General features: G+C 37.2%; 1 protein-coding gene across 1 annotated transcript; it reads right to left on the bottom strand.

The window, feature by feature from the left end:
- Nucleotides 1-307: 307 nt before the first annotated feature.
- RAP2B (RAP2B, member of RAS oncogene family) lies at nucleotides 308-25,114 on the bottom strand. The gene is made up of 2 exons (XM_047875507.1): nucleotides 24,328-25,114; nucleotides 308-797 (listed from the first exon to the last, which is right to left on the bottom strand). Exon 1 carries the CDS (start codon nucleotides 25,112-25,114, stop codon nucleotides 24,563-24,565), a length of 552 nt encoding a protein of 183 aa, XP_047731463.1. The 3' UTR covers nucleotides 308-797; nucleotides 24,328-24,562.

Raw genomic sequence — 25,114 nt, 5'->3', positions numbered from 1 at the left:
CAGCTCGCAGAGACTACTACAAGAGGAACCAACAGAAACACAAGACACTGAACGGAGCATTGATCCTGGAACTAGATTATTTGGGTTCAAATCCTTTTGCCCTTTAGTACTTGTATGGCCTTGGTGAGTCACTTACCTTTTTTTGGCTTCAGTTTCCTCATCTGTAAAATGAAGATAACTGTAATATAGGTCTCATAGACTTGTGATGGTTACAAGACCTGATACATGTGAACTATTCAGAAAACTACACGGCACATGGCAACACATGATGATACACATTAGTGATTATTTTATTATCACTACATCAGTCTCTGATTTCAACTTCTATGTGTGTTTTGACTGGGTTACACTGTACATTTTCAGCAAGTTCGTATTCTTCCTCAATGCTTCTTACACAAATCTGGGTTTCAAATTATTTGACTCTCACATTGGATGGTTATGCAGGTAACAGCAACAAACAAGGAAATGATGTTGTTTAAACTTTGTAATCCCAGTTCTCATTGTGACTCATCTTTTATTTTTTGTTCTTAAAGATGGTCTTAAAATTTTGTATGAATTCGCTCAGTCTCCCACAACAAAGTACCATGGGTTAGGTGACTTAAGCAACAGAAATTTCTCTTCTCATAGTTCCAGAGGCTAGAAGTCTCAGATCAAGGGGTCTGCAACATTGGTTTCTTCTGAGACCTCTCTTCTTGGCTTGTCAAGGTTCATCTCTCGGTGTCTTCACACCTCTGTGTCCTAATTTCCTCTTTTCATAAGGACACCAGTCAAATTATGTTAAGGCCCATCCTAATGACCTAATTAAAAAAAATAATAATAATGTTTATTTATTTTTGAGAGAGAGAGAGAGAGAGCACAAGCAGGGGAGGGGCAGAAAGAGAGGGAGACACAGAATCTGAAGCAGGCTCCAGGCTCCGAGCTGTCAGCACAGTGCCTGAAGCAGGGCTCGAACTCACAAGCTGTGAGATCATGACCTGAGCTGAAGTCGGACGCTCAACTGACTGAGCCACCCAGGCGCCCCAAATTTTTAACTTAATTTCCTTTCTAAAGACTTTATCTCCAAATACAGTCACATTCTGAGGTACTGGGAGTTAGGACTTCAATATAACGAATTTTGGAGGATACAATTCAACTCAGAACAATGCCACATCACTTATTTCAAGCCACTTTTGTGCAGAGCTGACATAAATTATTGATACTTAAATATATGAACTCTATCATAAGTCACAGTCAATGAATTAAAAATTTTGGAAAAACACAGTTATTAATACTTAAATCCATGTGAAAAAAAGGTATTTTTAAAATTAAATATAATAGAATGCCAAGTCACAGCTTAAATGTTAAGGGAAAAAAATAGTATAGATAAATGAGTCATCCATAATTGTTTCTTTATTCAATATTGATAAAATTATATATTTTAAAAAAGAGAGGTCATTTGCAAACTGTCAGCAATGCTATGGTCAAGGCCAAACAAATAAATGAACAAAATTATGAAGTTAAATTATTTTCTCAAGGCTAATTTGAAAAGCAGTGACCTAAAAATTAATAAAACTTGAAAATGCAATACGTAAACTTGATGGCACCACAGACACTAATTTAATTTTAAAAATTATGTTAGCTTAATAAATATTTCAGTTTTTTAAAATTAACATCATGACTTTATAAGCCCTAAATCAACTTTTTTTTCCTGCTGCTATCATCTGCCAATTTGCAGATGGGTTGGTCCCTGAATCTGTGTCTATGTCAATGCAGACCTGGGAAATAACACAAATAATTAATAAAATGTTAAGGGTTATATATCTCAGTCCTAGATTCCAACCAGATTTATTCTTGTATTATTTAAAATTTTTGAAAAGGAATATTTGGAGGAAAAAAATGAATCAATGTAGGTATTATAAACTTTAGGGTAGGGTTTATCTAGTGTTAAATAAATTTGCTTAGGAGCTCTGCTCAAATAAGTTATTAGGTAGGAAATCATTTTAAAACAAAGACAGACTGTAGTACCACCTGCGCTCCTAATACATCATTTGTTTTGTAACATTGAAGGACAAAGATCATGTTATGTGTTTTCTTGCTTTTAGTGACGAATACAAGATATGGATAATAAATCAGGTTTCTAAACCCTTTACCCTCTGCCACCACAAAAATAAAACATATTGATAAAATTTCGTAATTTGTAAAGTACAAATGACTTTGCTATGAAGTGAACCTTCAAGAATTTTTGAATGAAAATTTTAAATGCTGTAGGAGTTATTGGTGTAGGGTTTAATATATTTGCAACTAATAGCCAAAGAGATGAATTCTGAAGTGCCAGGCCTGAGGTATTCACCATAAAATGCCTTGTTTAATGTTTCCTTAATGAAATCAAATCGTTAAGATAATGAAAATAAAGAGAAAGGTCAAGTCACTGCGGATAAGCCACTTAACCTTATATCTTATTGCACATAACAGCACCGAGTAAGAAACCAATCTTCATAAATTGAATTTATTTCATATTCCTAATGCTTATGAATAAATCATCTTCTGTAATTAAATAATGTGTGCTTCTTTTCTGAAAACCCTGCTACCAGCTGTTAGGATAGGTTTGGGTTTTCCTGATTTGATATACGTCTGCTGGGGCTCTTCCTATGGAGTCAAAGTGAGGGCTATACCCTTCTGCACCTACTGAATCTGAGTATTTGAGAAACGATAGAAGGAGAAGCTTATTAATAAAGATTCCAGCAGTAAAACAGCTCAAGATAATGCTCTAAATTCCCTAAGTTAGCCTGGAATTACATGTCATTTCTCATAAAAGAAAGCAACAGGTCATGTCACTGTACTGTTATAACGGCCTCCTACACATTCCATTTTTTCCAGAAATCTAATTCAGATGCTGTAGTTGTGGGTTCATGGACACATACCCTCATAAGCACACAATAAAAAGCCCCATTCCTTTGTCTTTCACTCCAGATAATTTTTCCTATGTCTGTAATACAATTCTCCCCCAATTTTTAAATTCTAAAATATATTCAAAAGTAAAGAATTCAGAGCTAAGGATAATATTTCTTGTTATCTTTAGCAGCATGCGTAAGGCACATCTAAAAATCCTCTTCATCCTTCTGAAATTTTGTTGATTTTCACCCAAAGTATATAAAAATTTGAGGCGTTTCTTTTATCCAAGGCCCATTCTTTATTCTGAGCCAAATGGGGATGGTTCAAGCCTATTTTTGGTAATTAAATCAAAAGGAAAGGTAAGCATTTATTTTTACCATGTAAAATTTATCCCACTTCCCATTGTTTTCTGCACAATAGGACATTTTGATTTAAAAAGCAACTTTTTGGGGCACCTGGGTGGCTCAAGTCGGTTAAGTGTCTGACTTCAGCTCAGGTCATGATCTCACAGTTGGTGGGTTCGAGCCCCGCATCGACAGCTCAGAGCCTGGAGCCTGCTTTGGATTCTGTGTGTCTCTCTCTCTGTTTCTCCCCCACTCACATTCTGTCTCTCTCTCTCTCAAAAATAAATAAAGCTTAAAAAGCAACTTTCACTGTGACCATAGTTCTCTGCCCTTTTTCTGCGAAACTCTGAGGAGTAATGATGCTCCCACAGCAGATACACTCCTAAGTTCCTGGAATGCTCATTGTAACTCTATTCCTATTTTTTCCTCTCAAGAGAGTCCATCAGAATGCAAATGAGTGAGAATAAGAATGGCCAGCCTTGAATATCACCCCTCCAATACCCCCATCCTCGCTTTGTAGCTTTGTAAGGAAAACAAAGTAACCATTCCTCAAACTGTTATAACTGCAACCACTAATGGTAAATAATTAGGTAGGATACACTGATGTATTACAACCCTTCAGGGGAGAATCATATTTTAGACTTTGTAAAATAAGATTTTCCTGTGAATATTCAATTCCAAAAGCTAGACCCCACTCTTCCTGTTAAATATACCTGCATTTCAGACTTCTATTTTAAAGCTATTAGAAACAATTTCTCCATGCAGACTAAGAAAATGCATTCGGTTGTGCTTCCCAGTATTTGGAACTGCAATATTCATCTTACTGTGTTATTTCAGGTTATGTCTGCCATTTGCACAGCAATCTTTCAGAATTATCTGACTTTGACAGCAATTATTTAAAAATCGGAAATGCTTGAATGGGTTGAGTTCTTAAAATTAATATTTTATAAGCTACTTCCTGTTACTCTTTTAAACCTAAAGTATAACTGATGCTATGCTCTAATTAAAATATACACATTACAGTTTGATTCGACAGAAGAATAAATGAAAAGCTTCCTGTAATAAAATTAAAAATCCCAATCACATTTACAAATCTCTACCAGTGTATTTATTAAAAAATTGGACTTCTATCTTTTAACTCTGGCCAAGGAAGCACTTTTGTTAAAGATGGTTAGGCACCCACAAGTTCATTTTTATTTTTGAGAGACAGAGCATGACTAGGGAAGGTGGGGGGGGGGAACAGAATCCGAAGCAGGCTCCAGGCTCTGAGCTGTCAGCACAGAGCCCCACGTGGGGCTCGAACGCACAAACTGCGAGATCATGACCTGGGTCGAAGTTGGACTTCCAACCAACTGAGCCACCCAGGTGACCCCCTCAATTTCATTTTTAGAAAGGGTTTGTGCTTGAAGCATTAACAATTGGACACTTCTGTTGCATTGAAATAATTATTGGAAACTAACAGTGACTCCATTGATGATATAGGTCAGAAAATTCTAGGGGCACCTGGGTGGTTCAGTCGGTTAAGCATCTGACTTCGGCTCAGGTCATGATCTCACGGTTTGTGGGTTTGAGCCCCGCGTCGGGCTCTGTGCTAAGAGCCTGGAACCTGCTTCAGATTCTGTGTCTCCCTCTCTTTCTGTCCCTTCCCTACTCACACTCTCTCTCTCTCCTCTCTCTCTCTCTCAAATAAACATTAAAACAATTTTAAAAAATAAAAGTTAAAAAAAGTAAAAAGCCCCACTAATAAATGCAAAAGAAATCCCTAAGCAGTGAAGTAAATTTAAACTAAGAGCCAGAATTGGGGCATCTTGCCTAAGTGAACATAGGACAAACATTATTTTCCTTCAATCAGGATGATGACACCAATTGTCTAACAAACTAATGGGGGAATAAAGAATAAAAGCATATAGGATTAATGTGTTTGATAGTCAGTAAACAAAGTAATTTGCTGAACAATGTTTACTAGATTGCATTCCCCTTTTTCTCCTTCACAGCCATATGATGCTAGGTGATTGTTTTACTTCTGCAAAGCAGACATAACTCCTGGGTAAATATTCTAGCTATGCTTTAAGCCACAATTACTTGAATAAGAGTTGTAGAAGTATGTGGAAAACTTCCTTAGGAAAAAAAAAATTATAGAGATGCCTTTCTGGACAAGTGATTTGTTTGCTTCAAAAAAATCTATGTTAGAGTAAAAACTCATTTATTTAGAAATTAATTCATAGGTAAATTAATTCATTCACCATTTTTCAACTGTTACCCAAACATGGTGGCAGGGTTTTACGAAAGGCCTTGTTCACTGGAGTATATTGTGTAACAAGTTAGAGTTAGGTTTTAAATGGAGATGAACAGAATGGAGTAATCAACAGGAAAATATAAGCAGCTTCATCAGCTATAATCTGTATTCTTTCTCTTTGCCACTCTGTGCTCACCCTTGGTTATATAAATAAACAAGATAAAAAAACTCTATCCTTAGAAAGTATTGAAGAGGAGGGGTGTCCGAGTAGCTCAGTTGGTTAGGTGTTGTATTCTAGATTTCAGCTAGGGTCATGATATCAGGGTTGGGGAGTTTGAGCCCCACATCAGGCTGATAGCTCAGAGCCTGCTTGCAAATCTCTCTCTCTCTCCCTCTCACTGCCTCTCTCCCACTCATGCTATGTCTCTCTCTCTCTCTCTCAAAATAAATAAACTTAAAAAAAAAGAAAGTATTGAAGAGGAAACTGCAGAAACAATTATAAAAAAGTTAGTTGTAACATAGTGGTTTCATTTGAGAAATTATACTTCAAATGAATCTATTTACTTATAAATTAATGTTGGAATTATTTTTACAATGAACATTCTTTACTCTTACAGTAAAAAAAAAAAACCTAGAAAATAAAATCATGAAGAAATGCTACTAACTATATCCAAGGCAGAGACTCAGAGGCAGCATTCATGTTGCCTCTAATGAACTACCAACATTGGATTAGAATTTTTAAAACAATTATTATGAGGATTGCATAATGAGAAAAAAAATAAAAATAAGTATCTTTAATTAACAGAATAAAACAATAGAATGGGAAAATCAAAACTACACAACATACCAATGATCTGATATTAGAATGTAATATAACTTTTTTTTTCCTGCAATAGTAGTGACACGAATCACATTTGTATTCTTTGTAGGTAAATATTTAAAATTAGTTGGCATTTCAGGAGCATCAGTACGGGAGGCACCTGAGAGTAAGAACATAATCTTGGAAGACGGAGAACAGATATATTAGAAAACCAACTAAGTGTCTTTTTATCTGGACAACCTCATAAATTACTTAACTTCTCTGGGTTTGAAAAAGAAGAATGTTACCTACAAGTAGAATTATTCTGATACTTACAGGAGATTATATATGTCAACTATTTGGCACGTAGTGGGTGCTAAATAAACCATTGCAACTGATCGTTGCAGTTGATAAATAAATATGTCTGTAAATCAGCCAGAAATCCAATTGAAGACCACTTAAATGTTAGCAAAGGCAGCACAGGAGCCACCCAAAGTTTAAATGACATACAAAATAACTTCTCATTCAATAAAAAGCTGAGACATGTATATAGGGAGAAATGAATATTTTCATAACTCATTGAAAATATATATCTAGGGGCGCCTGGGTGGCGCAGTCGGTTAAGCGTCCGACTTCAGCCAGATCACGATCTCGCGGTCCGGGAGTTCGAGCCCCGCGTCAGGCTCTGGGCTGATGGCTCAGAGCCTGGAGCCTGTTTCCGATTCTGTGTCTCCCTCTCTCTCTGCCCCTCGCCCGTTCATGCTCTGTCTCTCTCTGTCCCAAAAATAAATAAACGTTGAAAAAAAAATTAAACAAAAAAAAAAGAAAATATATATCTATATTAAGAGAGATTTAATTCAATCATGAACATTCAAATAGACCCCAAATAAAACAATTAAAATCTTTTAAAATGTGTCTTTCAATTGTATGCAAAACCTATGTTATGCAGCAATGAGATTTTTTTTAGTTTTCTATTACAATGTAAACATCTTTCAATGAGAATATAAGGAGCAGTGTATCACTTATGTATTACCATGCGAGACTGAACTATTATGGAAACTAGTTACTTTTAAATTTAACTTCCTTAATTACAAAGCATTTTAAATTTAGATTCAAAACTTAAAGTTTATGTAAATTATTAATGAAAAATAACCATAGCTCTACTGGCTTAAATTATGTTATATCAGTAATGCTCAAAATTCTATCTGTAATTCTAAAAGAACTGTAAAATTTCATTGATGCTTATTACCTTTACGTAAATCACCATGTAGATATGAACAGCATAACCTAAATGACTTACTCTCATCTGTAAGGTTTTGGCCAACAATTTTATTATAAATTAGATGCTAAATATGCCATTCCTTCACTGGTGTGCCAAATCTCCTGAGCGCCTAATATTTCTTCAAATTGATTTAAAAAAATTTTTTTAAACATTAAAAAAAATGTAATGTTTATTTTTGAGAGAGAGAGTGTGAGCAGGGGAGGCACAGTGAGAGAGGGAGACAGAATCTGAAGCAGGCTCCAGGCTCTGAGCTGTCAGCACAGAGCCCGATGTGGGGCTTGAACTCACGAACCATGAAATCATGACCTGAGCCCAAGTCGGACACTCAGCCGACTGAGCCACCCAGGTGCCTCTCAAGTGGATGTTTTATTAAGAGGAAAAAAAAAGAATATTATAACAATTAAGCTGGCATTGAATTGTGGCATATTTGGTTGATATCCCGACACTTAAAACATAACATTCTAAAATTCAATTTAGTCTGAAAATCACTCACTAATATTCATAAAATGGAACCTGCTTTTGAGTGACACTAAATTTCTAAGTACTGACATTTATTTCTCAATGAGAACTGAAGAATTCAGGATAGTCAAAATGAATCATTAGGAATTAGACACATTTTCAAACTTCTTAATTTAAGAGATGCCAGGCTTTTAGTATCTTGCTCGCATTATTGAAAAGAATTATATCACCTAAGTCCAAATTTTTTACTGGGAAAAACAATTCTCTTTCAAGCTTTTTCTCATAATCCTGTTTACTACAATGCAACCTGTGAACTCCAGAGACGTTATTTTATCTTGAGAAATTGTGTGCATGTAAATCAAAACAGATAGGAAAAAGAACAAGATGCCTAGTTATAAAAGTCACTCGTGTGTTGCTCTGTACATACTCTGAGATGCTCAGTGGGATCCATGGCCAGAAACATTAGCATCATCACAGAACTTGTCTGACTCACAGAATCTCAGACCTACTCACTCTGAACCTGCTTGTTTGTAAGATCCGAGGGTGGTAAGAGTGATTTATGTGCATAGTAAAGATTGAGCCATGACAGTAAAACAACTTGGTACACTGATATTAGAAACATCTGATTCTTAGGATTATCAATAATGAAATTAAGTTTGTCCAGTGATGAAGTTACTCTATCTACTTAAATGCTAGGAAATCGAGCTTGAAAGGCACTTTAAAACTGTAATTTCCCCTAAACCTCCACCCTTAGAAGAAATAGGAAGAAGAAAATAAATCCTATTAGAGATCTGTTACAGCTTTAGTTTAAACTCTCTCTTCTCTCCACCCTACCTTCTCTTTTCTTTTTTTCTTTTTCTGTTTTGTTTTGTTTTGTTTTGTTTTGGAGCCCAAGAAACCAATTTCAGGAAACTGAGTCAACTGCACTAGAAAACAACTAGCTTTCTACCGAGTAGGCTTATTGAAGACATTAACACTTTATTTCAAGAAAGAGATCCCACAATTGTTTAGCTTTATTCCACAGAGAGAGAACAACTTTGTGCTATTTCTGAGCACATGGTATCTACGCTGAACCAACTTTTCCAGGTAAATCTAAGAATGCAGTATTTAGGGACAAAAGAAACCAGTTGTTCTCCTCAGCATGAAAGCAGTAAATGGTCATCCAAATTACCCAAGAAAGTAATACTGAGTTTTTGTCTTCTTTTAAAGAGTGGATGATTACTCGAAGTTCTAGAGAATCAGAAATAGTTCAAACGGAGCTCCACAGGAAGTAGGAAATAAGGCTCATCATGTCCTACCCATGAGAGTCAGAACAGCTGTTCTTTAATTTGGGGGACTGGATGATGACTGTGACAAGTGAAAGTGCCTAACTTAACTTAACTGCATTGGAGTCTGAACATTTTCTATACCCGACTTGACAAAATGGGAGAAAGGAGATATTAACTACAGGGAAGAAGAGACTTGGAGACAGAGATATTTCCTCTGTCCTTTGTGTGTAACATTGATTCAGTAGTAGGAAATTAGTGTGTGTGTGTGTATGTATATGTGAAACAAGTGTCTAAAACATGCTCTTATCTGTTGATAGGCCATTAATCACAATGGGATTAAGCAAATCATCCCTCTAATATCCACAAGGATTCATCCACTGAGGCTGCCCTACCATCTGGCTGCCCTTCCTCTTCCTCATTTCTAGTCCTTCCTCAGTGCTAACCTTCAGGTAATCAAAAGAGTTTTCCTACAAGACTTCATTTAAAGTGAATACAACTAAAAATAGATTTTGAAGTTTTCAGAGGAAGCCGTATTACAATTCAAAATAGATTATCTTCATCCATGCTCAATTTTTCCACATTATCACTTAAAATGCAATTACATGATTTGTGCTGAGGGGTCTGAGTTTTTCTTGTAATCATTCAAGAATGCACAGTAGATTAATTAAATTTGGGGGAGACCTATCCTTATCACCACTCAAAAGGAGATTAATATATTTTCTCTAATTTACAGTATTAGAGAACTTAATCGTGGATTTATGGATAAAGCACTCATGCTTCTGAAATAGAAGTGAATTATCGGCAGTCCAAGAACTCATAGCCGGTGATCTCCATTAATTGTCTCCCAGTACATATTTTAATCCTTAACTCTTAGCCAACATGGTAAGTTTTGTTAGCTCCATAATTGGTCATCTATTAAAGAGGTACTACTTACAGAGTAAAGTGCTTTTGTAATAGAAGACCTTTGTTCTGGGGAACCTCCTATTATCAGGAAGATAATATTAGTAAGTTTTAGAATTGCCTTTTAAAAATGATACTGTGTCTGAAATGTTGATTTTATATACAGATCAGATCTTTATACACAAAATAGAATGCTTGGTGGTTCAAAATTGGGATTGTAGGTGTAAATAACATGGCTGATTTTGGATAAGGAGTCAAAATACAGCATAAACAAGAGCTGGATGAAATATCACCAAATTATCAGTTCTCTACTCCTGTAGTTTTTCTTAGAATCACTGCAAGGTCATGCAGGCATCCTCTTTCAGGGCGTCGGTAGAGACAGTCTGCATTGGAGGTTATGATGAATTGAGACTTGATAACCTGGTTTTATTTCCGTTTTAGCCATTGGCTAACTTTGCTGGTCAAATGATACTTCAGGGCATTAGTATTACCATCTTTAACTTGAAGGGATCGATTCCATCAGTTATTTGCAAGTTGAGAACCTGGACAAACAGCAACAGAATGTCCTGGGAATCTGTTAGAAATGCTATTTCCAAGGCCTTCTATCCTGACTATATTAGAAAGTCTGGATGTGGGCTTTAGCAATATGCCAGCCAAATGATTCTGATGTACTCAAATTGGAGAGTGTTGGATTCTGTGATTTCAAAAGTTTTTCTAGCTGTGAATTAGTAAGTAGAATAACCTATTAAGTCAAAGACTTAATGAGTTAGGTCGAAGACTTGGTCTTTCTTAGCCCCAGAATCTAGAATGCTTCAATGAGTGGATGAATGATTGGGGATATCCTCTCCAAAATAAAGTAATCTGTTTTCCCCGGAAATCCCAATTACACCTATGACTATTTTATGGCAAAAGTCATCCTTTTATTATTGCTGCCTTGTTATTACTTTCACTTGTGTATATGTCTTTTCTAAAAAAAAGTTTTAATGTTTATTTTTGAGAGAGAGAGAGAGACAGAGCACTAGCGGGGGAGGGGCAGAGAGAGAAGGAGACACAGAATCTGAAGCAGGCTCCAGGTTCTGAGTGTCAGCACCAAGCCCAACGTGGAGCTTGAACCCATGAACTGCGAGATCATGACCTGAACTGAAATCGAACACTTAACTGACTGAGCCACCCATGCATGCTAATGTCTTATCTTTTCTATAAAGCAGGCACCATTCATAGCAGATTTTCCTTCCCATAGAGCAGTGGTTCTGGAATTTCACCAGGAATAAAAACATATGGGGGGTGCACTAAAACACAGATTGTTGAGTCCCAACCTTAGAGTTTGTGATGGAGTAGGCCTGAGGTTGGACCTGCATTTTTAGGAAGGGAATGCTGAAGCTGCTGGTCTGGGGATCTCACTTTGAGAATCAGTGGCACAGAGCAAAGCCTACCGGGCACATGGATGACCTCTTGTGGAGCTAACAGAAAGCTGATAGCATTTGCTGGGAGTAAGGAATTAAATCAGTTAAGTTATATGGTATTTTTAAAATTTAACAAGAAGCCTAAAACAAGTCTAAAGTAGATATACCTGTATGTTTATAATATTTACAATATTTAGATGTAAACTATTTTCCTAAATGAGAACACTTACTACTAACAGTCTTTGGTAGACACAACATAGCATATCCTTCTTATTACTCTTTTTCTAAATGGCATATTTTTCCCACAGAGAAATATTTTTGGGTGGGAGGGGAATCAAACCATTTTACTGAGGGGTTTCAGGGGGGGGCAAATGGCTGGTAGAACAATGAGATTTGAAGTCCTCAACCTGGCTGGGATCTCCCCAGCTTCACAGACACACACAAAGAAACAAAGAAACATCTTAAAAATCTTAAAGGGTAATAAATAAAATTATTTTTAGCATGTTATAGTATGAAAATTCAATTTGCTTCTATTAGTTTACATATTTCTAGATTCTCTCTCAAATGAATTACTCTTGAAAAGTTTTGAAACTATTGCTTAGAAAGCAATTCCATTCAGTATCGGTTATAGAAAAATAAGTCCAGATAGACCTGAGTTTCAGCAAATTTCTTAGCCTTAGGAAGACACAGAGATGATTACAGAAAATCCAGGCAAACATGACTGGGGTGAACTCTACTAAGTTTAATAATAAGAGTCTGCCATTCTGAAAAATAAAATTCCAGGTATTCAAATAAAAAGATAAAGTAATTTAAGAAACAAATGTCTAACATAAGAAAAATCCAGTATGTGATAATAGAAATTCAAATTTTTAGGGCGCCTGGGTGGCGCAGTCGGTTAAGCGTCTGACTTCAGCCAGGTCACGATCTCGCGGTCCATGAGTTTAAGCCCCGCGTCAGGCTCTGGGCTGATGGCTCAGAGCCTGGAGCCTGTTTCCGATTCTGTGTCTCCCTCTCTCTCTGCCCCTCCCCCGTTCATGCTCTGTCTCTCTCTGTCCCAAAAATAAATAAACGTTGAAAAAAAAAAGAAATTCAAATTTTTAGCTAGTGGTTATCTGTATTCTAGAATAATTTATCTGTTTTCAAATGATTCAGAGGTGGGTCCACTAAAAAGTAAGTTTCTTAATTTTACCCTAAATATGATTAAATTTATATATAGTTCGTTGATAATCATATCCACTGCATAAACCAAGGCATACCTGCATTTGGAAACGAATGCAAAGCAGGGCACAGGTTTATAACAAGATATACTAATTTCCCAAAAGTTCTGTCTGGAACTCTTTTGACTTTGCTCCTGACAACTTTACAGACAATTTGAGTCCCATTAACACTATAATAGCATTCTTATTCCAAGCTATAAGTTTTCAGGGTTAATGAATAAAAGAATAGGCCACACGTTTTCATTCTATAATATATGTCCACAGTTGATGCAGAATTTTTAAGTATTCTACCTTTTCTGGTAATTGTAACCTATTTTTAGCGTTCTAGTCAAACTTACTTCCTTTCCCCCTTGTGACTAATTCTTCCTTTCTTCCTTCCTTCCTCCTAACTTCCTTCCTCCCTTCCTCCCTCCCTTCCTTCCTTCCTTCCTTCCTTCCTTCCTTCCTTCAACTAATACTGAGTGTTGAATGCCAGCATCTCTTCTAGGCAGTGGCGATAAAATAATGAGTCTTTGCCTTTATAGACTTAACTTCTAGTGAAGGAAATCAATGAAATTTAGTATATAAACATATTACATGTATTAAAGGCATAGATGGAATCTTATTCTTGGAACAGTGCTTATTTGGTGCTCCATATGTAATTGACTACATGAATGCATTCTTCATGGTTTACAGGTAGCGAAAATAAAATAACTACTTAAATATATATTTCACTTCATCATCTTATATAATACAGTATTCTAACTATGTTTTCTGATAATTATTTTTTGAGACTCTACATTCAAGATCTATAATATCAGTTAAAAAACTTCATTCATGCGCACTACACATCATGAATTTAAATGTGCATTTTAATATAATTTCTTTTCACGATTCAAAATGTAAAATATTATGGTTGAAATCCTAAGTAAATCCTCCTTCTATTACTTAGCAATCTTCCTGTTCTCAATCTGCAGATTCTACAAACACAGCATCAATCTCCACCTTCCTCCACCTTCTATTTCTGGAAACCACACACTTAATCTAAAGAAAGATGAAAGTTAATTAGAGTTATATTGCATATATTAACCATGGCATGAATCAGGGAGTTATATAAGAGAGTAAATTATGGTTGCTATAGGAACTATGATTTAGTATTTTGGGCAAAAGCTTTAGCTCTAATCAGGTCAACTATATTTTAAAGAATAATACCAAAATACTCTGAAAGATCAATTTTTAAAATAGCAAGCTTACAGATAGTTTATTTTTGTTCTAAAATGCATATAAAGAATAGCCAAGAAAATACCTGTTTCACAAATTGAATAAGGAAATGAAATTTCAGTGGCACTGGTATGGACAATAATCATAAAATTCGCTCACTTTCTCTACTATATTCCTTATTTGATTATTTTGATAGAATGTCCTACTGCTTAGTGAAGCCAGACTCTATACAAAGTTTGTATGCTGATAGTAGAAATGTAAAAATCAGGTTCCGGGTATGTAATACTTTAAACGACATTTTGATTTAATTGCAGACAACAAAATCTGTTCAGATTCTCTGGCAAATGAAAGACTGTGTTTAATAGTCAAAATGAGCCACACTTGGGAAGTAAGGGGAAAAAAAGAATTTGGATGGTCGGAAAATTTTTGTAATGTAAAAACTGGCAATTCTCACTGTTTGGCACTATGATATCATGCTGAAAAATTTTCATCATAGAGTTTTTAAATTGCATTTTAAAATGACTAAACAGAAATACTTTCTAGGAAGCCAACATTTTGTTTATTTATTTCTAGTGTGCTATTACTCTATACAGCATCCAAAATTGTTAACAGCAAAATGGCACTATAGTCCCACTGTGCATGCATTTTTGATGCTTCCCTATAGGCTAGTACAAATCAATTATGTTACTTGTAATTAAGAGGGCAAATATTTTGCCAAAATCACCACCGCCATGATAAATCCAAATAACTACTGTATGACTTTTGGGTAATTCCATTCATGCTTTTTTTTCCTCTTCATAAATGATACTTCTTTGAGGAAAAGGTTAAAAAGAAAAGTTGTTAGTAATTTGCTACAAAATGTAAACTAGAGAGCCTTCATGATAGTACTTTAATAATTACTACTTTTTTTTTTCAAACAGTAGTCAAATGGTAATTAATCAAAGAAAAGGGAGAATTTCCTTTCCATGGAAAGCATCGCATTGGAAAATCATTCTAAGCTATAAAAGGTAAACACAAATAATGACATTGCAAAAAGATCCTATACAATTAATTTATGTGTTTAAATTTATGAACACATATATTTTCTTGGCTACTGGCTATAATGATTCATAACTGAATATTTCTATCATTATAAACTTTTTAATTAGACAGAAAACATAACACTCCGCAAAGCCAATAAAAGCTAGAGATAAGAAAAAAAAATGTTGCAGAACAGCACAGATGATTATAAAAGAGGAAAACCAAGTATAAGAAAAACAGGAAATTTAGATAAACCAAATCTGTTCTCTCTATCTAAATTGTGATCACATTGCCAATTAAATCTGATGTTTCCGTTTTCGACTTAATACAAAGATACTACAGAGAATGAAGGATTTCTGTTAACACCATTTGTTCTAATACAAGATTATTCCTAAATTTGGGAAGCAAGTTTGTAAAGCATCCAAATCACTCATCCACTCTCACCAAACAGTACTTTATTGTACAGAATTATTTCATTTACTGCCTACCTTTCTTACAGAGCCCCTTCTGGCTGCTTGGAGCCTTTTGATGGGCTTGGAGATTGTTCTCGCTCAGTGACAAAACTGTTATGTCTCCTACTTACTAGGAATGGTAGGTTTCCAAGTGTGCCCGCTATGAAATGGAGAATCACAGTTGTCCCACCAGGTAGGGTGTCTAATTGGCTGGCTGCTTAAAGTTTTTAGGGGTATATTGCACAGGTTTGAAAATACCTATTTCACTTAAAACTTAAGAACAAAAACAACCATGTCTGGTTCAGAGTTAATCAAATATCCGTGGTCACTGAGTTAATTCCACATTAATGAACTTGCTGACAGGATACTTAACGCTGTGTTTCAGGGTTTGGCAGCCAAAGCATATGTGCTGGCTTGAGACTCCAGATTCCAGAGGCACTTCATTACAAAGCAATCACCACTGCCTTTGCTGTCTCCTTCCTGACAGCCCGGCTAAGGGGTTTGGACACAAGTAGGTGTGTGCAGTTAACCAGCAGGAGTCCACCCTGGACACACGGTCATTTATTCTGAAGGTAGCTAAGAAAAAGGAAGGAAGGAAAGGGAGGGGGGAGGGAGGGAGGGAGGGAGGAATAGTAAGGCAAAATAAAGAGGGACAGGATGCATAAAACACATCCTTTCTCCCCCAAAGTGAGGAGTCCAGATGTTGAATAGGGGCCTGGATAAACAGGGAAGAGATTGTGAGGTGAAGCGGAGGAAGCTGAGTAAGGCTGAAAACCTCCCAGATGTCTCCCGATGGAGGTTTAAGGGACCCCAAACAAAACTAAAACACTGTTGCCCTTGATCTCCCTTTCAGGATTCCTCCTATACATCCAGGTTCCTCTACTTAGTTGTCAGCATGCCCTGAGGTGCTCTCTGACCATCCAAGTTTATCACCCCATCCAGAGCAAACCTTCCTTCCAGGTAAGTAAAATGCCCGATAAATCTTAATCCCTGAATACTGTGTTTGTCTCTTTCATATGGATTTAATGAGCTGATCAAAGTGATTATCCCCCCCCCCCCTTTTTTTTAAGCTTGGATTTCACAATCGTTTCTTGGAGTAAGGAAAGTCTTCTAAGTTTACTATAGGTCCAACCTTTCTCTCCTCTGATTTATGCCTGCCTCCTCCATTTTTACGTGGACAAGTCCAGAGCAATGGTTCTCAACCAGGGGCTTTTATGCCCCTGGCCCCAACGAATGATTTGGCAATGTTTGCAGATGATTTTTGATTGTCACAGCTGGGTTGCGGGGGTTATACTGGCATCTAGTGGGTAGAGGCCGGGATGCTGCTAAACATTCTAACATGCACAGGACAGCAGCCCTCCACAGAAAGAGTTATCGAGCCCAAAGCATTAATAGTCCTGAGGTTGAGAAACCCTGAGTTAGAGTCAAATTTATTACAGTAGCATTACCACGCCATCCCATAGACTTCTTCACCCTTGGCTAGTAGCAGAACTAAGCCTCAGTAAATCCTGAGTCACAATGAATCACAAATTTGAACAGGAGGAAACGCTCTGTACTGGAGGCAGGCAGGAGTGCGGGTGTGATGTGGAACACTTCCGTATCAGCCTGCCCTGCGGTTGATTCCCCTCTCAGCTCCATCACACTCTCCTGCCTTAACGTCAAGGGTACCAAACCACCTGCTGAAGGCTACCAAAATGACTGAGGAAAATACTTTATCACCCTTCCCACTATTTATGCTTCCTCAATAATAAAATAAGTGCTGGTTTATACAAAAATGTAGGAAAAAGTCTTGTTCTTTGGGTTAGGTTTTTGTTTATTGTTGTCCCTGCCTTTCAAGGTAAAAGATTCCCTTTAAATAAGAGAATGCATTTGGGTTCTCATCTTTTGACCTCTGCCCAACAGTGACGAAGAAGAGATAGTCTGGAAATATTTTTAGGCAGTCCCAAGTACCTTAAAATGAACATTCCCATGACTGAGTGCATTTTTTAAAAAACTTCCTTCATTATTTTTTAAAACGAAACACAGGCTCTATACCCAAACCTGAAGGTAATGTCTGTTTAGTCGGCAGTTTTTTCTAACTCGTTGGATCTGTTTCAGTCTGGACTACATAGTGTGAAAAAGACTTCTCTCTTTACACTATTACACAGAAAACACATTTATATAGTCATTAGGTAATCAGTTCTTAGATTTTTTATATCAATTAATACAGATTACATTTGTGACAGAGAAAACCATTTGCACGAATCACACGTGGATGAATGGAATGGTATACACAAAGAAAAACAGCAAGTACTATGATGAAGTAAAGCTAAGATAGCCAAATTCAGAGTAAAGAACTCCAAACTCAAGCCTTTTTCTACTAGAGGATAGACGATGTTGAAATCAAACTTAGAAATACACTTCTGCAGTTCCCTTACCCGCTTACAATGGATGTAGAATGAAAAACTGTCTAAAATGCATTTTAAAACATATTTTGTTGACATGTATGTTCATATAGAATTATGCTAGTACAGATTTCCTTGGAGGCTCTTTTCTTGAATGAGATATAATTCAATATAAGGTTAGTCTTTGAAGAGAATGTTTAAAAATATTATATTAAAATGTATAATATTAAGGAACATTAAAATATTCTGAGTTCATGACTAAAACCAAATTTTGAAACTTTTTACAAATGGTCAGATGTAAAATATTAAGACCTTTGCTATAGCTATAAAACTATAAGTAATAAATTTGCATCTCGTAAGTGGTCCTATAATCAGATTAAAAAAATACGCAGTGAAGTACCTTCAGATGAACTATTCTGCTCTCTGTAATTCTCTAAATTTCCACATTTGAAAAAGTATCTTGTTAATTCAGGAGATAGTCTACATAAAACAGTCACTAGAAATCATCTTGCAAACTGCAGGAGGTTAATAGTTACAACTCCCTTCAATTTATATGATTTTACAATAATTGCTATTATTGTCACCTCTTACAGCTTGTTGCCCAACACTTCCTTCTCAGAGTTGATTGCCTTCTTCCAATAAGTACCAAAGACGTGAGAACAAGAGCTTTTGTAGAAAATCACTATACCCTTAGCAAACTTAAAGCATCAGCTTAATTCTTTGGCACACATTTTTAGATTATCTCCTACAAAAGAGATACCCTACCCTGAATCTTCTTCTCATGAAGAACACCAAAAGACTGTGTGCCAACAATTTCTTCTTTCTGTAAAGAAAATAATTTCAATTGTATTTTGTTTTTGTGTGCTCATTTAATTTTTTTTTTTACAAACAGTAACAACGAATCTCATGTCTTTTGTTCCATTTTTCTTTCTTCCCTTTGACGTGAAAATATGGAAGCAAACTGATCTCCTATTTCTAAATGTTCAAATTTAGCTAACCTCAAAACGGAAGTTGGAAACGATGCACAAAATTACAGAGTTCCACATGCAACAAAACAACTATTAGTTACTCAAACCTCATGGGATTCATTTTTATTTGCAATATCCATATATCCTTTAAAGGAAAGTTCCAATTCTCAACAAATTTGCCTATTCTCTTGCCTGCCAGACAGACTCACAGTATTATATTATAATTGATGGCATGTGGAGCTGAACTTCTGCATATACTCCTATTGTTTAATATATGCTATTTTCACAGCTGGCCGTGATAAAAGGACTATGTTGCTCTTTTGCCTGGCTCCCTCCTATTTAAGCATTAGTCCTTACACCACAGCTAATGGTATGTGCTCAATAAATACTTGTTGAATAATGAATAAATCAGTTGCAGCTATGTTTACAAACTTCCACTGCAAAGATATTTTTAACAATCAAGAAATAATCTCAGGCCTTTTTTGGTCACTGGTATTCTGAAGGCATCACTAATTTTTCTCTTTTCTGTTAAAAAAAGCAATGTTTTTGTTACATTTGCGCCATTGCCACAAATAAACCAACTAAACATATTCAAACCCCTGATAAACATAGCCACATATAATTTTGTCAGATGATTTACTTCAAAAATGTGAGTTTAGTCAGTGGGACGAAAAAGCACATACTTTCTATTCTCCTATTCTGAGAAAATATTTCCTCAAAGGTGTCTGTTTAAAACCAAAGGAAGTCTACAAATAACTCCCCCCTCCAATTTACAAACCAGATTAACAGGTCACGGTTCCAAAAGATTAGGATGCATAAGAAAACAAGATGCATGGCAGTTTATGGTATATGCTGTCCCAGAATGAATAACTGCAACTATAGGACAATGAACCAACAGATTCCTGGAAAGTCCATCTAAGAAACTGAGTGCACGTATTTACGTACAAGCATACAGACACATACATGTGCTCACCACGACACGAAGACTTAAATTCTCTAGTATTTCTTTCACTTTTTCTTTTTAGAATCCTTGCTAGGATATGTGGAAAGTTAAAAGCCTTGGTTTTTAATCTTGAAACAAAGAGACAACAAATACTAAGACATTCTTTTCAGTATTTTCAAGGGGAAGAAAAGTTGATTCTGATTACTGAGGCCATGCCCCTATTCTTATTACCTTCTTGTTTTAGGCAACTTCTGAGGTTAGCACTGAAAACCACAGCCAAACTGTTTACATAATAACATGAAAATGGTCACACACTCTATCTGCATTGTGGTTATACCATTCCACACTCCACAGTTTAACAGTCTGACTGTAAATGGTCTATGCCCTCTTCAGCTATAAGTTTCAGTCAAGATTATTCTGTGACTTTATGGTAGGCAGCACTCTAAAATGTATGACCTGGGTCTCTGTCCCTAAATGTCTACATGGCTCTTGATGTAGCACTTGTTTGGAATTTGGACTAGTTTATTGGTTTTCAAAGTGTGCTCCCTGGAACAGCAATATTAGCATCACCTAGAAACTTGTTAGAAATGAAAATTATGAGATTATATTGAAACATACTAAATAAGAAACTAGAAGAAAGACCCAACAATACCTGTTTTAACCTCCGGGTGATTCTGATATGCAGTCAAGTTTAAAAACCTCTGGACTGGATGGATAGTCCTGAAGCCTTCTCAAACCATCATAATCCATTGTTATTAAATATATTTTCTGGAACTAGTACCATGTTCAATCAAATGCACTCAATTATTCCTAGAAGTCTGAGTAAAATAGTGTAATAAAAAATACCACATTCTACTAGTAGTATTTAAAAATTTGCTACATTTTCACAAGGACATTTGTATTAGCAAGTTTTTCCCAATTAACTGACAGTGGTGATCTCTAAATTAAGTCTTTGTTTATTTTATAAGTACATGGTTCATTCCAGCTATTGTAAAAATGAATACACACTTTGTGATAGTGGAGGTCCAGGCATTTTGCAACTATTTCTCAAGACCAGCTGCTACAAGCAGTGTTCTCTCACTTTCCCATCCTACTGGGAGGAATACTGAACTATAACTCAAAAGGCACACTAATATGTTGGTGAAAACACTTTTGAAACTACCAGAAAAGGCCAAAAAAATGAAGCATTTTAGGGTCCCCTCCTACAGAAAGGTTAAAAGTGCACAGTCTCACAGATTTAAAGAATTCTAACCCCAAAGTGATCTGATCCTAAAACGCTGATTCAATGAAGTCTATTTCTACAGTTAACAACATGGAAAATTGTTTTACTTAGGAACCGTAACTCCCAAACGTGACAATGTTAGACTTCTGATGATACCTTCAACTTTTCTAAGACTATTACCAAGGAAGGACAAAAATAATACTTTGAAATGACATAAAGGTTGGATGACAGGGACCAAAAGGAAAAGCTGTTAAAAAGCAGCAGGGGTCAAGTTTAAAAAGTTAACTTTTGCTCTCCAAGATAAAGGTTCCTTTCTCACCCAGTTTCTCTTGGGCAGGTGATGGCCTCACAGCAAGCTCCCTCATTTCCTTGAACACTCTCAAGGCTGCCCAACTTTTCCATGGAAACAAATGCTCTTATCTTTTCACACCATACTACTACAAGGGGTTCTTGGTAGCCAAATAAACCGACATATTCTTTAAAACAATGCCCCCAATGTCTCCCGATTTTGTCAAGAAAATAATGGAAGAAGCTACAAAACTCAGAACTACTACTTTTCTGCTCCAGGCACACACAAAATTGCTTTCATTGAGAATCCAAAAAGCATTTATTTTACAGTACTCAGTAAAAGCATATTAAAATCTTCTGCCCTGGCATCTTAGACCTATAAAGAATTTAGTCATGCAAGTGACTAAATCCTGTGTGAAGATGATTAATGCACCCAGCAAGCTAATTCATTCCCCAACTTCCATGTTCAAATATTCCCTTTCAGGACTATATACATGTCTTAAGTTAGATAGTTGGCAGCACTTTATGTCAAAAGGCTTCTAAAAAACAAAACAAAACAAAACAAAAAGAAAGTCACCAAATGCCTTTAAAAAATTCCTTCACATAGTATTTGGTATATGTCTTCAGAAATCTCAACACTTTAGACCTATCGAAGGACTAAATTTACTCAAATGCAAGACTTAATATTTGCAATACATAAATTTGAGTTGTTTTCCTTTTCTATTTACAGTATACATACTGCCGTCCAACTGAGTCTGATTCTAAACTTATGGGAGATCATAAGAATGAAAAAAAAAATGGCCATAGGACCATCACAGGCAAACTCTCTATTCCTCTTCCACTCTGGAAGAGTGAGTGAGAGGTCACCTGGTCAAGGGCACATTTTAAGGCAAGATGTTAGTACAGCTTTGTAAATGCCTGTGGCCTGGAACTTCTTTTGGCTTCCCCAACAGTATAAATCTGTCAAAAGACCCTTCAGAAGACTTCAGCTACACTTCACACAGCAAAGATGTATAATGGGCTCTTGATATCTAGTTCTATATCTTTTATTCTTTAGAGGTTATATTCGTAAAGCGGCCTCTAAGTAAAACAAAACTCGAGTCAGAAACTCACACTGCCTCCTACTGTTAGAAAATGTCACCAGGTCAAAATGGTACACAAACTGCAGTTTAATGAGTAAGGGGTTTGTCTTAGTTTTTCTTTCTCTTCTTTTTTAATCTAATGATCTATTTTCAAATCAAAACCTTAAGTGTTGAGATACTGTCTACAACCCATACAAATGTACTGCAGAAAACACTACTGGGTGCGAATTCAGAATGGGAAGTCCTCTTCCTCAAACGTGTTTTTGACTTGGTATGTGATGTAATCAAACAAAACATTAAAGAAGAGAAGAAAAGGAGAAAAAGGAAAGAAAAGTTAAAAGCGCTAAAGAAGAAAAGGAGAAGAAAGAAAAGTTAAAAGCGCTACCCTGCCTGGTCAGGTGGATGGTGACTTCACCAAATCTAAGGCAGTATTAGCAGCCGGTTTCTCCCCTTCCCTGCTATAGTGAGGTAAACTGCACCATGTCAGCAGAACAGACGCAATATCCTGCTTATATTATAGTAAATGGTAATGGCCATATCCCCAGGGCTTCCTAGACCTTTATGATTTTTCCCATATTTAAGGAGTTGGGAATAATGTCACCCAACTTGTCACTGAGATACTTCCATGGGGTGGGGGTGGGGGGGACATCATGCACCTGCCCCTATCCACCTCGGCCACGATCCTCTATTAAATCACTGAATGTGAAACACAGAAACACAAACAATAGTTTTGGGTTTGTTTCTTTAGAAATGACATTTGTATTAAAAGTCTTAAAACGAAGAGACAATGATTAAACGCCGTGTCTGGAATTAAAAATTACAATTACTTGGAATTCTCTTGGTACATCACAACAGTAAATTTTGCTCTTTGCTTCTGGAGGAACACTCTAGAACAGATAACCAAAATTTTTTTTAAAAAAATAATATAAAAGGGGAGCTAAATACCTGAACATTTGAACAAAATGAAGCAAAATTAAAAAAAAAAAAAAAAAAAAGGAAAGAAAAAAAAAACATTGCAAGACATGGAAATTACATTTTAAAGGCTGGAAATACTAAAATTCACCAAACAACAGGCCCTATTGTCCTGGCTCCTTCAGGAAGATTACAGAAAGGAAACTGGGAAGTGGTTTGGGGAATAGCAGATTCTGGGACATGGTGGGGAGTTCACAGGTTGGCACCGGCTGGAACAGCTGAGTTTTGAAGGCACTCTGCAGACACAGGGGTGCTGGGGGCCCTGAATCACATTTTTGAAGTCTTTGTACTGTATTTTAAAGAGCTAGTCATCAAAACCTGTCACTGCCAACCAAAAAGAACAAAAGGCTAAACTTAAACACACACACACACACACACACACACACACACAAATAGTACACACAAAAAATGTGCAGATCTGTAACATTTTTTTTCACAGCTGATTAAAAAAAAAAATACTACCGTTCTCCCCCAGACTCCCCTTTGATACAGTAGGTAAACAAAATAGATTTTTTTTTTCCACAAATATCAGCAGACACTTTCTGGCACCCCACACTGTATTGGCATCAGTGTTTACAGTCCCAGTTCAGATGTGCATACTTCAGATTGGATACACTGTAACAAGAATCCAACTTTGCATAGACATCCTTAGAATCACAATCAGTCACAGGGTTGCCCTTCCAAGCTGGCAGAAAAGGAACCCGATCTCAATTTCCAGCTACTCCTGGAAAACAAGGAAAAAAACAAAAGTTTCTTCCCTTCCTCCTGCTCCTTCATTTGGTTCTCCCGGACTTCCTTCCATGTATTTAAAACTTGGAACTAGAAAAGGGCTGTTGGAAGAAAAAAAAAAAAAATCCCCCCTCCCTTTCCACCTTCTCCCCGTCCTCTTCCTCCCCACCCCATTTTTTTCCAGGCTGAAACTTTCGCTTGCTGGTGTCAAGCTGCCAATAATACAGAGCCCTAACGGCTATTTAAACGGGGGAAATATGCGTCAACCAAAATCAATGAGAAACGTACATGCTGCCAAGAGCCACATTTCCACCGGGTCTCGGATGGTGAGGACGGGACACCCCTTCGGACACAGGGCGGAGGCAGGGGACGCCGGCCGTAGAGGCCAGCCGGGCTCCCGGGACACCCCGGCCAATGCAAAGTCGTCTCCAATCTCAAAGCAAGAAGAGGAATCACATTTAGAGTCGGGTGCGTTTGGCTTTTGTGCGCAGAGCGCGGCCGGCGCGCGGCAGCCGCGGGCGCCTCAGAGGATCACGCAGGCCGAGCAGCAGCCCTCGTCGCCGTTGGGCTGCGCCGCGTAGTTCATCTGCCGCACGATCTCGGCGAACAGCTCGTCCACAGAGGCTTTGTTTTTGGCCGACGTCTCCATGAAGGGGCAGCTCCACTCCTCGGCCAGGGCCTTGCCCTCGCCGTACGAGACCTCTCGCTCGCCCTCCAGGTCCACCTTGTTGCCCACTAGGATCATGGGCACACGCTCGTACCGCTTCACGCGGATGATCTGGTCCCGCATGGGCTTGATGTCCTGGAAGCTCTGCTGGTTGACGAGGCTGTAGACGAGGATGAAGCCCTGGCCGTTCTTGATGTACAGGTCCCGCATGGACGCGAACTGCTCCGTGCCCGCCGTGTCCAGGATCTCCAGCACCGACGGCGACGAGTCCACCTCAATCTCCTTGCGGTAGAAGTCCTCGATGGTGGGGTCGTACTTCTCGATGAAGGAGCCCGTCACGAACTGCACGGTGAGCGCGGACTTGCCCACGCCGCCCGAGCCCAGCACCACCACTTTGTACTCTCTCAT

The sequence above is a fragment of the Prionailurus viverrinus genome, chromosome C2 (genome assembly GCF_022837055.1).
Source record: "Prionailurus viverrinus isolate Anna chromosome C2, UM_Priviv_1.0, whole genome shotgun sequence".
Taxonomy (NCBI): domain Eukaryota; kingdom Metazoa; phylum Chordata; class Mammalia; order Carnivora; family Felidae; genus Prionailurus; species Prionailurus viverrinus.
This window is presented reverse-complemented; position numbering and strand designations above follow the sequence as displayed.

Coding starts and splice junctions, on each gene's coding strand:
- RAP2B (XM_047875507.1), bottom strand. CDS start 25,114: ATGAGAGAGTACAAAGTGGTGGTGCTGGGCTCGGGCGGCGTGGGCAAG.